This window comes from Eptesicus fuscus, chromosome 5 (genome assembly GCF_027574615.1).
Source record: "Eptesicus fuscus isolate TK198812 chromosome 5, DD_ASM_mEF_20220401, whole genome shotgun sequence".
NCBI lineage: Eukaryota > Metazoa > Chordata > Mammalia > Chiroptera > Vespertilionidae > Eptesicus > Eptesicus fuscus.
Window position 1 is genome coordinate 35,085,040 of NC_072477.1, and position 16,072 is coordinate 35,101,111.

The 16,072-nt window shown below is 40.7% G+C and overlaps 1 protein-coding gene across 3 annotated transcripts in view; it reads left to right on the forward strand.

Moving 5' to 3' along the window:
• ARMH4 (armadillo like helical domain containing 4) overlaps positions 1-16,072 on the forward strand; it is a 101,274-nt gene that overhangs the window by 78,225 nt on the left and 6,977 nt on the right. For all 3 annotated transcript variants that reach the window (XM_008139001.3, XM_054716029.1, XM_054716031.1), the window contains exon 6: positions 15,430-15,461. In XM_008139001.3, coding sequence (XP_008137223.2) covers positions 15,430-15,461 — 32 coding nt within the window. The remainder of the gene's footprint in view (positions 1-15,429; positions 15,462-16,072) is intronic.

The window sequence follows — 16,072 nt, forward strand, 5'->3', positions numbered from 1 at the left end:
TGCTTCCACTTATTTGTATATTCTTCAATTTCTTTCTTTAGTATCTTATAGTTTTCCGAGTACAACTCTTTTCAAACCTTGGTTAAATTTATTCTTAGGTATTTTTTTATGCAATTGTAAATGGGATTGTTTCCTTAGTTTCCCTTTCTGATAGTTCATTATTGATTTATAAAAATGCAACTGATTTCTGAATGTTTATTTTGTATTCTGCTACTTTACTGGGTTCTTTTATCAGTTCTAGTAGTTATTTGATGGGATTTTTAGGGTTCTCTATATATAGTATTATGTCATCTTCAAATAATGACAGTTTTACTTCTTCCTTTCCAATTTGGATATCTTTTATTTCTTCTTCTTGTCTGAATGCTGTGGCCAGGACTTCCAGTTCTATGTTGAATAAGAGTGGTAAAAGTGGATATCCCTGTCTTGTTCCTGATCTTAAGGGAAGTGCTTTTAATTTTTGCATGTTGAGTATGATGTTGGCTGTGGGTTTGTCATATATGGCCTCTATTATGATCTTGGGAGGAAGGGAAAGTAAGAGTTAAAGGTGACTCATAGGGTTCTGGCTGGTGCAGTTGAGTGGGTAGTGGTGTCATTACTGAGATGGGTAAGACCAGGGTAGGATGTGAGTTAGGGGAAGTGCACGGGTGGGGAGGAGGAGAGATCATGACTTAAGTTTTGGGTACATGAGAGACACTTGCAAGAGAGCTATGTCTTAGAGAAGAGGCTGAGTTGGAGCTATACATTTTGCAGTCATCAGCATTGAATGGTACTGATGCCATGGGAGTAGATGATAATGCCTACGGAGTGAGTTTAGAGGGAGAAGGCTTGGAAGAGGACTCTGGGAAACTTTAATAACTCCAAGGGGAGATACAGCAGTAGGAAAGACCTCCCAAAGAAGCCTGAGGAGGAGAGATGAGAAGCATGATGTCACAGAACATAAAGGAAAGGACTGTTTCAAAATAGAGAGAGTGGTTGACTGAGGGAATGCAGCAGAGAGGCAAACCAACAACAGTTCTGAATATGCTTTGACAAAAAGCTCTGAAGGCAAGAGACAGTTTCAGTCAAGGCTTTGTAGAATGGCCCCATGAGGCCTGCACCTCCCCAGCTTCCTCCTTTGTAAAATGGGACGGCGGTAGAGTTGTTTTGAGAACTTGCTGAGATGTTTGCCAAATGCTCAGCACAGCACTGATGCCCAGTAAGCGTACAGTAAACGTTAGCTGGTATAATAATGAGCAAAGCAGTATGGCCCCCATTGGACTTGCTTGGACTGAACTGGATGCGAGTAAAGCAGCCAAGAGCTTTACTCCAGCCTCTGCAGACTTGGAGTAGGGCCTGTTCATCCGCTCCCCTTTCCACATCACTGCATCTGCAGGGTGAGGCCGTGTTGTACTAAAGGCGTTTGCCACGCCATTGGAAAATCAAGCACAGAGGTGAAGCCATCTGAAAAGTGCTCCACGGGAAGGCTGCAGTTAGAAGGTGAACGTCATGCGGTGGGAGCCGAGCGGCCACTGCAGACCGACGAGTGTGAAATCAGGTTTGAGACTCTACGTGAGAACCTAGGTGGACACAAATCCTTTACCAGAGATGATTCTGGGTAGAATCATTCACTCTTTAAGCCATAGGAACAGGGAATCGTAAGGGGAACCAACTAGGGATTCAGGATCAGAATTCAATGGTTGAGACTTAAAAGAAAGCAAGGGTTGCTTTTTTTTTCTGAGCCGCAGTGGAAGTGCCTGTGTAGGTGGAAAGGATGAGCTTAGTGTATGGCACCCTCTTGTCACCATCATTAACTTGGAAAATCCTCAGAGGGAAGCGAGTTTCTCCCTGAGTTCCCATGGAAGTAAAAACACTCCTTAATTAGTGTCTTTATTCATTATTTGTGACAGACATCTTTGCCATCATGGGGACTTAACCTGATATTAATTCTTGCAGGGTCTTTCCTGTGAGACATAAGCTCATTGAAGGCAGGGGCTGCGTCTTGATCATCTCTGTACCGAACCTCCAGCAAGTGCCACGTCCTAGAAGAAGCTTATTAAGTCGTCAAATTGAGCTAGCACGGAGAACCTATGTAGGCTCATCAGGTTCAAAACATTCGGCTCTTCGGAATCTACATCTTTGCTTTTACTTTGTAATCTAAAATAGATGCTACCTTTGGTGCCAAACCATCATACCTAAAATTTAGTGCTGACATAGATTGGGAAAGACACCCTCTGGGAAAAAAAAAAGAAATGTGAGTATCTGCGTTAATGACAATTTTTTATAGTTCAGAAACAAGTGTATCTTGCAGCAGTGAAAGATCATCTATTCTCTATGGCACAGTTTTCCTTTGATTTTGCTTACGTTTTTTCTTCTTCTCTCATCAGTGAGGCTTAGTGCTATAGTGATCAAAAGTCCGGTGGGTTGATTTTCTTATCTCTGAAGTAAAAGGTTTAACTATGGGCACAAAGCCCAATTACTTTCTCTCTTCTTACTTAATGTCAGTCATTTAAAATATTCTTTTCCTCTTCCCCACCCACCCCTTCTCTAGCTTTCCTACATCATAAGTCTCATGTTGCTCCTCTTGCTTTTACTCTCACATTTTTTCCAGTCTTTCTTATTTCCCATATTTTTCTTGTGATTTTGTTGTTGCTGTTCCCTTAAAAAAATTGCCCTTCTATTAGAAAAAGTGGCATTATTTCTCCAGAAGCAGACAGGCATAAAGTGCTGACTGCCAAGGTGAATGTCAGCTAATTTGAAGGGGAGAGGAAAGCCATGGTGGTCAGTATTGCAGGTATATTTTATCCTCACCACACAAACCCAGTTTTTCTTTTAGGTAGCTTCCTATGAATTATATCCAGATAAGGTTTTAAAAAAGCAGGCTATTCATTGGAGTAGCACAGCCATTGAATCTCCATGCTTCATCTTTGATTGAGCCCATGACAATGATGTAGCTTGCTGTCTTTATATCTTTAGAATATGAGAAGTAAGTATTAGTTAGCAAGGTTCAGATGACAAGACAAAAGATACAATTGTCTCTGAGGATGGAGCCTTGGGTTTTTCCTGTTATGAGCTTTTATGATTAAAAAAAAGTCCTCACCCTAGGATATATTTTTATTGATTTTAGAGAGAGAGGGAGGGAGAAAGAAACATCAATTGGTTGCCTCCAGTAAGTGCCTGACAGGGAATCAAACACATAACCTAGGTATGTGCCCTGACCAGGAACCGAATCTGCAACCTTTTGGTGTACAGGACGATGCTCCAACCAACTGAGCCACCCAGCCAGCACAGCTTTTATGATTTTCACTCTCCAGAGAGTCTAGTGTCACCTTTATCTATCTTGTGAGGACTGGGGTTCCTTTTTGCAGAATTCTATTGGAGCTAAGTTGGCAACTTTAACAGCTTCCTCCCTGTCACTCTCAAGGCTGCAGGCATTTTTCTTTTCTGCTTAGAGAATATTTCTAAGCTCTGTTTCACTGGCTTCAGACCTGCTCACTCATCTGGTTTCCTTGGTTTCTGTCCTATTGATATTTACCTGAATTTTTCCACTTTACCTAGCTTTTCTGGTTGGGTGCCTATTTGGGTGGTTTGCCTGGCTTTTTGACTTGGTGAGTCCCTGAGGCCCTTTTTTTCCTAGCTCTATGCAGCATAACCTCCCACCCCTCACCCAAGCTTCTAATTACTGCAACTCATGCTGGCCTGGATCCATTGCCTCACAGTCCCACTTGTTGGGAGCAGAGAGAAGCCAGATTCTACCATTAATCTTGGGATGTGAATCCATCACTTGAAGAGTGTTTGTACTTAGTGGTGAAGAGCAGTGGCTCTGCAGCTAGACTTCCTGGGCTCAGTTCCCAGGTCTGCCACTTCAGAGCTGTGTGATCTTGGGCAAATTACTTACCCTCTCTTGCTCAGTTCTCTCATCTGCACTATGGAGCTAATGGTTGAACCTGCCTTTCATGGTTGCTCTGAGGAATAAACATCATCTTGTACACCATGTAATGGGCTTAGAACAGTTTATTTGCTATACAGTAAGCACAGTATAGGGTTAACTCTACTAAGAAGTTGAAACCCACATTTACTGAATTCTGACACTACCCAAAAGAAGTCAGATGGATTAGATCAAGGTTTATCAAAGGGAGTTCCACAAATTTACTCTGAGAAGCTTTAAATCTTGTGCACACATTTGGATGAAAATGTGAACACATTAGGATAAGCATGTTTTAGATTATTTGGATGACTCCCCATAGCTGAGCATGCCATGTGATTGGAAAGCCTGTGTTTGTGTTGTGTTGATGATCACGTTCTCCTGCACCAAAGGCCATGACATTGAGACGGGCTGTGGGAAGGCAGTCCTGGCTGTGGTTGTTGGAGGGAAGAGCTGTGGGAATGGAGTTTCTGGAAGCACAGGTGGCCTGAGCCTGCCACTGGTCTTACAGCAGTGAAAGATCATCTAGAGTTCCGTAGCGGCCACATAGAACCTGGTGGTGGCAATTTAGATTTTATTGAGATTCTATTTAATTTTTAAATTGGTCCTGGTTTTATGGTCATATAAAAGAGCTATCATAATTAGGTGATTTAAAAAAAAATCTAGGTTTAGGGTTGTATTTTTAAAACATCTTTATTGTTGAGAGTATTTCCCCCCCCCCCCCCCATTGCTCCCCTCCACCTGGATCCCACCCCAACCCAGGCCTTTACCACCCTACTGTCTGTGTCCATGGGTAATGCATGTATGCATAGAAGTTTTTTTTTTTCTTTTTACATTTTTTTATTGAGTGCATAGAAGTTTTTTGGTTCATCTCTTCCCTCCCCCCTCTTCCCTTTCCTCTGAGATTCATCAGTCTGTTCCATGGTTTTTTGTGCCTCTGGTTCTATTTTATTCTACGATTGTATTTTTTAAGTAAGATTATAATAAAAATAATTTATTAGTACTGGAGGATCATAAGAAATTTAATTGTGTAAAAGGGATCTGTTCATACACAGTCATGTGTTACTTATGATGAGGATTTTATCTGAGAAATGTACATTAGGTGATTTCTTCATTCTGCGATCATAGCATGCCCTCACACAAACCTTGACGGTATAACCTACCACACACCTAGGCTACATGCTGTAGCCTATTGCTCCTAGGCTACAACTTGCACAACATGTTACTGTAGTGAATACTGTAGGCAATAATAACACAGTGGCAAGCATTTGTGTTTCCAACATATCTAAACATAGAAAAGGTACAGTAAAATACAGTATAAAAGGTAAAAAATGATACATCTGTACAGGGCACTTAGTATAAATGGAGTTTGCAGGACTGGGAACTGCTCTGGGTGAGTCAGTGAGTGAGTGTTGAGTGACTGTGAAGGCCTAGGATACTACTGTACATGACTGTAGACTTTAAACACTGTACGCTTAGGCTACATTAAACTTATTAAAAATATTCGATAATAAATTAAACTTAGCTACTGTGACATGTTTAGTTTATAAACTTTTAAATTGTTTAAGCTTTTAAACTTTTTTATAATAACACAGCTTAAAACACAAACACATTGTACAGCTATTACAAAAACTTCTTTCTTTATATCCTTATTCTATAAGCTTTTTTTTCTATTTTAAAAACTTTTATTTTTTTTACTTTTACATTTTTTTGTTAAAAACTAAGACACAAACACACACATTAGCCTAGGCGTTCACAGGGCCAGGATATCAGTATCCCTGTCTCCCGCCTGCATGTCTTGTCCCACTGGGAGGTCTTCAGGGACAGTCACATGCATGTAGCTGTCATCTCCTCTGATAACAGTGCCTTCGTCTGGAAAACCTCCTGTAGGACCTGCCTGAGGCTCTTCCTGCGGAGGTTTCAGTCAATTTCAGCAATATGTCCATGGTGGTTTACTTGGTTTGTTTCTTTTTTTCAACCATAGATTTGCTTGTAAGCAGATAAAGCACCACGAACATTTCTCTCTATTAATGACAGCTATGACGTTGCTAGGTGAGAGGAATTTTCCAGCTTCATTATAACCCGATGGAACCATTGTCATATATGTGGTTAATTGTTGACAAATGTCATAATCTTTCTAAAACTTGAGAAAGACTAGACCTCTCTGTGATTCCCAAATGACAGTTCACAAATTGTGTTAGTCAGGTTATTTAAAAAAAAAAAAATTCCTTGGGGAACTTGTTAGACATACACATTCCTGGGCTGTGTCCTGGGGCTGCTGAGCCGAGCCTGGGAATCTGTGCTTTTGCTGTGTTGCTCAGGTAATTCTGCTGAACAACAGGTTTGGGCCTCTTTGGAGTGGATGACTTGTCAATGTTTTTCATAGTCCTGGGATCTTAGAATTCAGTGTCTTCATCTTCAGAGTTGCGATAATGGTACTTGTCCCTTTCTTTCAGTACAGGGGAGCCATGAGAATTAATGAGGCAATTTTCATAAGTGTTCTTGGGATAAAAGCACAATTTAAGTGTAATATATTGGGGCCAGGACTGAACTAGATGATCTCAGCATGCAAATTGTTCCCGAGGAACAAAGAGGTGACTCAGGTCCTTAGAGAGCATCAGCAAGCTGATTTTTGCTACCAGGGACCCAGTTCCCAAAGGTGTTGTCCATCTCTGGCATGGAATCCAGCCCCGTGAAACCTGGTACATGACTGTGAGATTTACAAATCAGTAACTCGATGGTAACAAAGGCAGGAAGGTTTGTGGTGGGGAGCCCTGTGCTTATATTAGCTTCCTTGGGCTGTCATTGAACAAAGTGCCATAAACTGGGTGGCTTAAAACAAGAGAAATGGACACTCTCACGGTTCTGGGGTCTAGAAGTCAAAATCAAGGTTTCAACAGGGTTGGTTCCTGCCTGAGGCTCGAAGGGATAGTCTGTTTGATGCTTCTTTCCTAGCTTCTGGCGTTATGGGGAAGCCTTGGTGTTCCTTGCATTGTAAATGCATCACGTTAGTCTCAGCCCCTGTCATCACATGGCATCCTCCCTAAGTGTCTCTGTTTACACGGCAATCTCTTCTCTGTGTGTCTCTCTTCTCTTCTTATATTGGATTAGGGCCTATCCTACTCCAGTATGACCTCCTTTTAATTAAACTAATTACATCAGCAAGCATCCTATTTCTAATTAAATCACATTCTGAAGTACTGAAGGTTAGGATATTAACATGTCTTTTTGGGAGACACAATTCAACCAATAGCACCATGTTTCTTCCTACGCAGGGAAACACGGGATGTTGTGTATTTCTGAGTGAATTCTTTCCCCAAAATGGATTGAAATGCAAAGGACACTACCCCTTAGAAACCATGTTATATGTCGTGGTAAGGTCCCTGGGGCAGCCCATAACAGCTCTTTAGCTCACAATGTACCAGAAGTAGAATTTCTTCTAAGGAGCTGAGAAAATCTAACCAATGCACCAGAAAAGGTCTCGGTGGAAAAATATGTTCCAAGTTTCAAGTTGGGATGTTAACACATTTCTCCCCATCAACTCTTAGAAACTTCATATTTGTGTTTATTTCTCTCATCTTGATATTTCTGTGCTTATCCCAGTCCCCCTTTCTGGTGTGTTCTTATTCCCTATTTTGGTTCCAATATTACTTTTTAGGTTGTTATTATTCCTGCAGTCCCGTGTGGAGCGAGTGTGCTCTCAACAGCCTTTGTCCCTCTTCCCGATTCAAATGTACTTATCCTAACCCTGTTTTCTCAGCATCTTTTCTGCAATGCTAACTTACCCTACCCATCCAGTATATTGACTTCTTTATTGCATATGAGGAGTCCTGTCCCATAGTACTGAGTCAGAAGGATTCTCAAGAATGAGAAGCAGGCCCTAACCGGTTTGGCTCAGTGGATAGAGTGTCGGCCTGCGGACTGAAAGGACCCAGGTTCGATTCCGATCAAGGACATGTACCTTGGTTGCGGGCACATCCCCAGTGGGAGGTGTGCAGGAGGCAGCTGATCGATGTTTCTCTCTCATCGATGTTTCCAACTCTCTATCCCTCTCCCTTCCTCTCTGTAAAAAATCAATAAATATATATTTTAAAAAAAGAATGAGAAGCAGGGTGTCCTGAAGGGTTGACATTGTGTCTCCTTCAAATCATAGCGTTTAAACCAAGTCTTTTTGTTGGCTGCAGGTCTCAGCCCTCTTCTTTCTGTTCCTTAAGGAGCCATTGTCATCTGTGTAGGGAGGTTAGTCCTTGGTCTTAACCCTATAGGACCCTTCCTTTAGCTGACAAAGAGCTAATGGGAAAGCTCTTTTTAAAAAAAATAAAAATTCTTTGTAAAACTCTTTTCTGAAATCAGGAAGTAGATATTGGGAAAGTGTTGTAAATGCAGTGTGTCCAACAATCTTGAGAATAACCAGGTTTGAATCAACTCAGCCAAATAGAATTTTCTTTTCCTTATTAAAAGAAATTGTGTTCAGGTTCTCTAAGAAGCAGAATCAAGATGGGATTATGTGTGCAGGAGATTTACTGGGAGGAACACCTGGAGGATCAAGGGAAGGGAGCAGGAGGAGGTTGGGAGAGCTTTGACTGCAGCACAGGTTTGGCTTCAGTGAAAGGAGAGGGGAAAAGAAGAAAGACTGAGTAGGAAAAGACCCAGATGACAGCTCAGTTCTGAGGATGATTTGGCCAGGCTGACTGAATTTTTGAGCCAAAACTGCTCACTAGGGGACCCCCTGGCCCACAGGAATGGGCTGCACTGGCACCCCACCATGTTCAGGCAGTCAATGTCTGAGAGTAGGGAACACACAGACACTGCACAGATGTGGTTATGGATCTGGGGATCGGTGAAGGGAAGGCTAGTCCTTGGTCTTAACCCTATATGGCCATCTGTGTAGGGATAATAAGTTTTCTTCTCAGTGTAAAACAAACTTATCCGTACCCATACTCCTTTACAGCAGGAGAGCTAACCAGTGCAATTCCTCGATGGTCACTTGGATGGTCAAAATTATATCCTTATTTTCACTAACTTCTAACTCAGTGATGGGCAACCTTTTGAGCTTGGTGTGTCAGACTTCGCCAAATAACTGAGCATAACTCGGGTAGTGTGTCACTTTGAGGAAAAAACTAACTCCAAGATTCTAGTCGCAAATGTTTCATCCTCAGGAGCAGCAAATGTTTCATCCTCAGCATGCGGCCACGTGTCATCAGAAATGGCTACGCGTCAGTGCTGACACGCGTGTCATAGGTTCGCCATCACTGTTCTAACTGAATTTTAGTGTTTTGTCTAATAACTGTAGCCAGTATCCACAGCAGTAATAGCAGTGTGTCTTTCTCACAACAAATATTACAGATAGTTTTAGATTACATTATAGTTATCACAGATAGCTCAATGTCACTCATGCTCATTACTTTGGGATTAGGGTAGTAATTAGACCTGCCACTAGACCTTCTTATTTAATGAGAGAGTAAAAAGGCTGATTTACTATAGTATCACAAATTTAAAAATAACTTGATAATGGAATTCAATCCTTACCCAAGGATATTTTTTCCATTCATTTCTAGAGATAATAGAAGGGATGGAAGGAAGGAGGGCGTGGAGAGAGAGAGAAAGAGAGAGAGAGAGAGAGAGAGAGAGAGAGAGAGAGAGAGAGAGAGAGAGAAAAGAGAAAGAGAAAGAAAAAAAAGAAAGAAACATGGATGTGAGAGAGACATATCGAATGGTTGTCTCCGTCACACTGAGCCAGACTGGTCAGGGCTTGATAGTGGAATTTAAATATAATGGTTTCTTTCGTATTTTATATTTTTTATTTTATGATTTTTTATAAACATTACTCCAAGAAGGAGTCCATAGCCTTTATTGACAGAGGGGTTCATTGCACAAAAATGGGTAAGAACCCTTCCTACAGATAATATTCAGTAGGACCATATTAGATATATTAGCTCGATTGTCCTTTACCTGGCTCCAAATGTGTACGCTCTGCCCCAGTCCTTGCAAGAATGTACTGTAATGGCAGACGAGTCATTAATTCAACAGTGTCCCCACCCTGGGCCAGGCTCTGTGTTGCTGGAGCTGCATCAGTGAGCAAGACAGACATATTCTCTACCTCAGAGAGTTGAATTGGCCAATAGGCAAGACACTCATTAAATAAGGACAATCATGATTATATTACATGTGGCATGTGATATTAACAATATGAGATCAACACGACGCTCTGGATGCTCCAGGAGAGGGAGCTAGTCTAGGGGTCAGAGTAGACCTCCCTGAATAGTACCCTAGAGAGCGACTAGGAGTGAGTTGGGAGAAGAGGAGGTGGAGATAGAAGTTAGAGTAAGTGTGAAGATCTGGAGGAGAGGTGGATTGAGCTTGTTGCGAGAACTGAAATCATGCAGACCTTGTAAGCCATGTGAAGGAGTTTAGAGCCTCCTTCTCCTTCCCTCTTCTCTCCCCCCCCCCCCCCCCCCACCCCCTGCAATAGGAAGCTTTAAAGGAGTTTTAAACAGGGAGTCATGTGATCGCATTGCCTTTCAAAAGTATTTCTTGGAAAGAAACATGCGGGGCTCTTGTGGTACTAAGGTGAAACATGATGGCAGCTTCCTATGAAGTATGTGGTTGGAGAAAACAGTGACAAGAGGGACTATTCAAATTATTCTTGTTTGATTTCTTTTTGGCTCTGTGTAAATGACTGGGTCTTGACTTTCATTTTGTTAGTCTCTCATAAACTGCATTAAAAGTTTGGAAGCATCTCTCCTAGAGTTCAGATGTTCACCGTAGCTGTAGTTCTCTGTGAAGTCTATTGAAGATGCTCTGTGTGAACATAAAACCTCACACACATCTTGGAACACTATTTCTCCGTAATGCCGGGCCATGGAGAAAGTGGATGTTGTTTGCGTAGGCTCTCTTGGTGTACATTTGTCACGTAGCATTGATGGCTTTTTGACTACTACATTAAGAAGAAAATAAACTTATTAATAATGTAGATGGTTATCTTGCAATTAAATGAAAGCTCTCTGGCTGCTTCTTCATAAGTAACTCGTAAGTGGGATCAAGGTTTGTTACTAGGTAAAAACAAATTCATTTTGGTTGATGGCTAATTCACGGCCATGCGCAGTTAGATAACTCATAAAAGTGTTTGCATGGAAATGAGTCTCTGAGATAATCAGATTTTATTTCTAGTGTCTAATCGATGCTCAGAGCTTTGGGGTTTAATTATGTCTGCTGAAAAAAATACAATTCAATTTCTCCTCCTCTCTTTTAAGCATAACTGCAGTCTTAATTTTAATTTATAAATATACAAGGCTTCGTAGATATTTCCTGACACAATACTTGGTACCTATTAAATACTAAAATATGTTGGATTCTTCTTCTAATTAAATAAAAACCTATCAAATAAGAAATCTAAGTAAGACTGCTCCTGGTTCCTCTGTTTCTTGCTGGTAGTAGATATTATACATTTTATGATTACTCCAGAGAAATAATCTAAGTGTGAAATGTTATATTCTGCATGTTTCAGTAAGGAGAAAATCCTGTTTTCTAGTCAGCCAGGCAGGCTGACTTGGGTGTTTGCTCCGACAGGGAGTGCAGCGGGTGGCTGTCATGTGGGGCCCGAGGCACAATGAGTTGAGTATGTGTGGATGGAATATGAATCCCATCTTTTCCCTTCTCTGTGGCTACTACCCAGCTTCCAGGAGGGTTCACATAGTACCCCATCTTCTTTCACTCAGCATAGTGTTTTCAAGGTTCATCTATGTTGTAGCAAGTATTAGTACTTCATTCCTTTTTAAGGCTTAGTAATATTCCAATGTATATAATTATATGCATATACCACATTTTAAAAATCCACTCATTAGTTGACAGACATTTGGATTGTTTCCACCTTTTGGTTATTGTGAGTAGTGTTGTTATGAACATAATGGGACAAATATTTGTTTAAGGACCTGCGTTCAATTTTTGGGGTATATATACCTAAGAGTGGAATTGTGGAGTTATATGGTAACTTTGTAGTTACTTTTTTGAGGAACTGCCAAGTTGTTTTCTACAATGGCTGCACATTTTATTTTTTTAAAAAAATATGTTTTTATTGATTTCAGGGAGAGGAAGGGAGAGGGAGAGAGTGAAACATCAATAATGAGAGAGTATCATTGACTGGCTGCCTCCTGCATGCCTCACACTGGGCATATGCCCTGACCAAGAATCGAACTGTCTATTTAAAAATTTTTTCCCCCATCACCATTTATCCTCCCTATACCCTCTTCCACCTTCACCCACTCCCTCCACCCCACAATCACCACACTGTTGTCTGTATCCATGAGTTCTCTCTCTCTCTCTCTTTCTCTCTCTCTTTGCTGAATCCCTCCCCCTCCAGCAATTTCCACCCCACCAGAGCTGCCTGCTCTCTAACTTGCCTTTGAAGTAATCCATTTAGATAGCAGAAAAGCTCTGTCTTCGAGTGTTAACTGCAATGCTCAGGTGCTCTTAACCAAAGATTGGCCCTAATTTCTCTTGAGAGTGCATGCCGCTTGCTGTTTGCCCATTATTTATTATGAGGAGTGACACATTATAAACTGGTAATTTGAACTTTGGGAAGCAGACCCTGAAACTGCCTTGGGAACCACTCTAGGACTCATTCAGTTCTCCACTTCTAATTGATTTCATCAATTGGCCGAGCTATGACACTAGGGAAGTGGGAGCTTCACGTATATTACGTAGAATCATGTCAGAAAGCTTAGATAAAGGTCATCAGTGAACACGAGATTTCAAACTTACCTAGTCAATAGCCAGGCTTCTCTTGGCCTCACCCTATGATCAAGCCATGACTTTTATCAGTGAAAGCCCCAAAATGTATATAAAGAAGAGGGGTGTGTGGGGACCTGTCTTAAAGCTGAAGTGGTCTATAGCTTTACATAAAATTGGTAATGGAAGACTGAAGCTAGGGCTGATGGACTTTATGGTTGTTAAAGCCTCACATGAGATGGCAAGATGTAGATTCAATGGATCTGGCAAGCAACTCACAGACTTGACCTTGCACTGGAAGCCTGATGATATGCACTTCAGGAAACAGTAACCTTTCTTTTAAAAATAAAGCCTGGATACCAAACTTCTTTTTTTCACCAGTCAGTTGAAAATTGGGTAGTGCAAATGTCACTGTTAATTGGGGTGAATTTCAGGTCCCCTGGGTGTGGATTTGATGCTGTGGAGTGTAAAAGCAGAGACCAGAAACCTCAGTGCTCAACAGAATTTTCAAGGATGTCTTGTGCAAAGCGCAGTGACTTTTTGTTTTCATTTTTTCCCTCATCATCAGGTAAAGAGGAGGAACATAGACAAGTTGTTTTTCCCACAGCGAGCAATATTGGATATCATGGTTCTCTTTTGAGGAAGAGAAAAAACACACACACTTCTTCACTTATGCACCCTGTATTGCCATTTGGTCAAAGTTCATAACTAGATACCTATTGGGAAGATGCAAAGAGAATGTCTTGTACTCAACTGCATCTTCCCAGTAGGTATCTAGTATCATTCTTAGCTTGCAGTTAACTAAGTATATACTTAATATTACTTGAAAGTTGAGATTAGGGTATCGGCTTTTCGCACCCTTCTCTGTGAATATTAGTGCAGAGCCTTCAGAATTAATTGCTTCTTAGGTGCACGATTACTGCTACTTAGCCCTATGCAGAGAAGTAGGTCATTCTATTCATCAGGATCTTGCTGTTCTGTAATTATGTGAAGAACAAATGATGATAGATAGGGTTTCTGTGTGATTTTAAAGCAGGTAAATTTAGCATCATTAGAGTCTAATCCAAAGCTGGAAAAACTCAAGTTCCTTTAAAAAACATGCAAACAGTATTTAAAACTTGGTAAGTTTTATTATTCTTAAGTGTAATTATGTAAATTGGAAAGCAGCTTTGTCTGTTTCTTGGGCTAGAAGAGGCACTTATGATTATAAATAACAAGGAAGAATAAGCTGGTCTCCATTTATTTATTGATACTGTAGAAATACTGTAATTGAAATTTCGTTATGTATGCTTTGAGCAAAAGACTCTGCTCTGATATTTTATTACTTATTTAGGTGGAGCATACATTTCTCTTTTCACTGATTAAGATAAAAAGAAAGTTTCCTACATTATTAAAGGTATAAATGCTGTTGAAAATTTGATTATTAAAGAAATGGTATTTATAACCTTTTCAAAATTGAATGTGAGCGAAGTGGAACCATACAATGCTATATGGAAAGGGTATATTTTATAAATTCAGGTAGCCCTTAGTCCTTCAGTTAAAATTAACTTAGATAAATAGAGATGGCATCTGCCTTGAGCTTGGCCAGCTTGCCTATCTTCCTTGCTCCTTCTGCTCATTCTAAGAGTTTGTTTTAATGTACAAGATAAATAAAATTGGCATGGCAAAGGGGACACCTGCCTATGGTGGCAGAATTAGACTAGTGTCTTAGTTTGACTTTTCCCTAAAAGCAAACTGAGAGGAAGTGATTGACATTATTAACTTCCTCCCAGGTTCATATTTTTCGTTTTCTTTTGGTTTTCAACACTGTCCAAGTTTTCAGTGAGACAGGGGTGAGTGGAGAGCCAGTGAAGGGGGTGTTCCTGAGTGGATTATTGCTGGGGCTCCTTGCTGCTGGGAATTCTCTGAGATGCCGTGTGGAACACGCCTCTGGGTGGGGAGACAGGGGAACTTACCTGGTATGGTGAGGAGAATAGTGCTCCCTGCAAAGATGTCCGGGTGTTAATCGCCAGAGCTTGTGAATATGTAAAATGAGGATGTATTTTTCTGTTTTCTCCTTTTTGATGCTTTTTAAAAATGAATTTTCATTCAGTTTTATAGCTTTAAAAGTCTGTGAGGATGAAAAATCCCACCACTAACTTTAAACTACCCTTTACATGGTCATTCTAACACGTTTTCATTTTGATCGATGCTTTCTTCTATTCTTGGTACACGTAATTCCAAATGGTTGTAAGAATGGTCTGTGAAACATTTCGTAGGGGATGTAATCCCTTCCAGTGGCCTTTTATAAATATTACTTGATTATTGCTTTTATTTTTCTCATCGTGGTTACATTATGATGGAATGGCACACTTTGCAAGCTAGAGAGGTTTCAGAAGTACGTTCTGTTCTCGCACCTTTGGTCAAGTTTTCTTCAAATGGGAAAGCCAGTGCTTGTCGTTGGAGCCAGTGCTGGGCCAGCCTGCCCCGCCCGTTGCCACTTCCGACCTTACTCTGCTCTGACATCGATTCAAGTACAGCATTCCCAGTGAACTTAACAATGGAAAACAATGAAGAAGACAGCTCAGGAGGAAATGTCAGATAAAAATGAACTTGGTATTTTAAAGGTGATTTCTTCTCTCCTTCCCCAGACCTCCCTCCAAGGCATTTTATAATAATAAAAAATACATTTAGCAAACCAAAATATTCTCTGTTCATATTGTATCAAGTTAACTTAATGCTATTCAAATGTTATAGAATTAACACAATGAAATATAGGTAAAATGATGGCTGTTTACATTTTATTCTCTTATTTTCCCTAGTGAGAAGCTGGATGGAAAAACTAAAAGACAAGGTAAGAGAAGTATTTTCTTCCTTCAGATTTACCTTAGAGGACATGGTTTTGGCAGATACAAATACTTCAAAGTAATGGAGCTTTAATTCATTATTCTGATTCTGGTAACCTATGCAAAGATACAGGACCGAGCAAAAAGGTCTTCTTTGTAAGTTTCTTCTTGTAGCACCATTCATTCTCTCTTTTATTTTTTCTTTGCTAATCCTCACCTCAGGATATTTTTCCATTGGTTTTTAGAGAGAGTGGAAAGAAGGGGGAGAAACAGAGAGAGAGAGAGAGAGAGAGAGAGAGAGAGAGAGAGAGAGAGAGAGAGAGAGACATCAATTGGTTGCCTCGCATGCACACTGACCGGGGCCCAGGATCGAGCCTGTGACTGAGGTATGTGCCCTTGACCAGAATCAAACCTGAGACCCTCCAGTCTGCAGGCTGACACTCTATCCACTGAGCCAAACCGGCTAGGGCCAGCATTCATTCTTAAAGCAACATCTGATGATTGAGCATACGAGATGTTGCCTTAAGAATGAATGGTGCTCTAGAGAATAAGTGTTATGTAAGAGGCATGTTCTACTCAAAACTATTGTCAACATATCAAAGTGGAGTTCCTTCTAGGG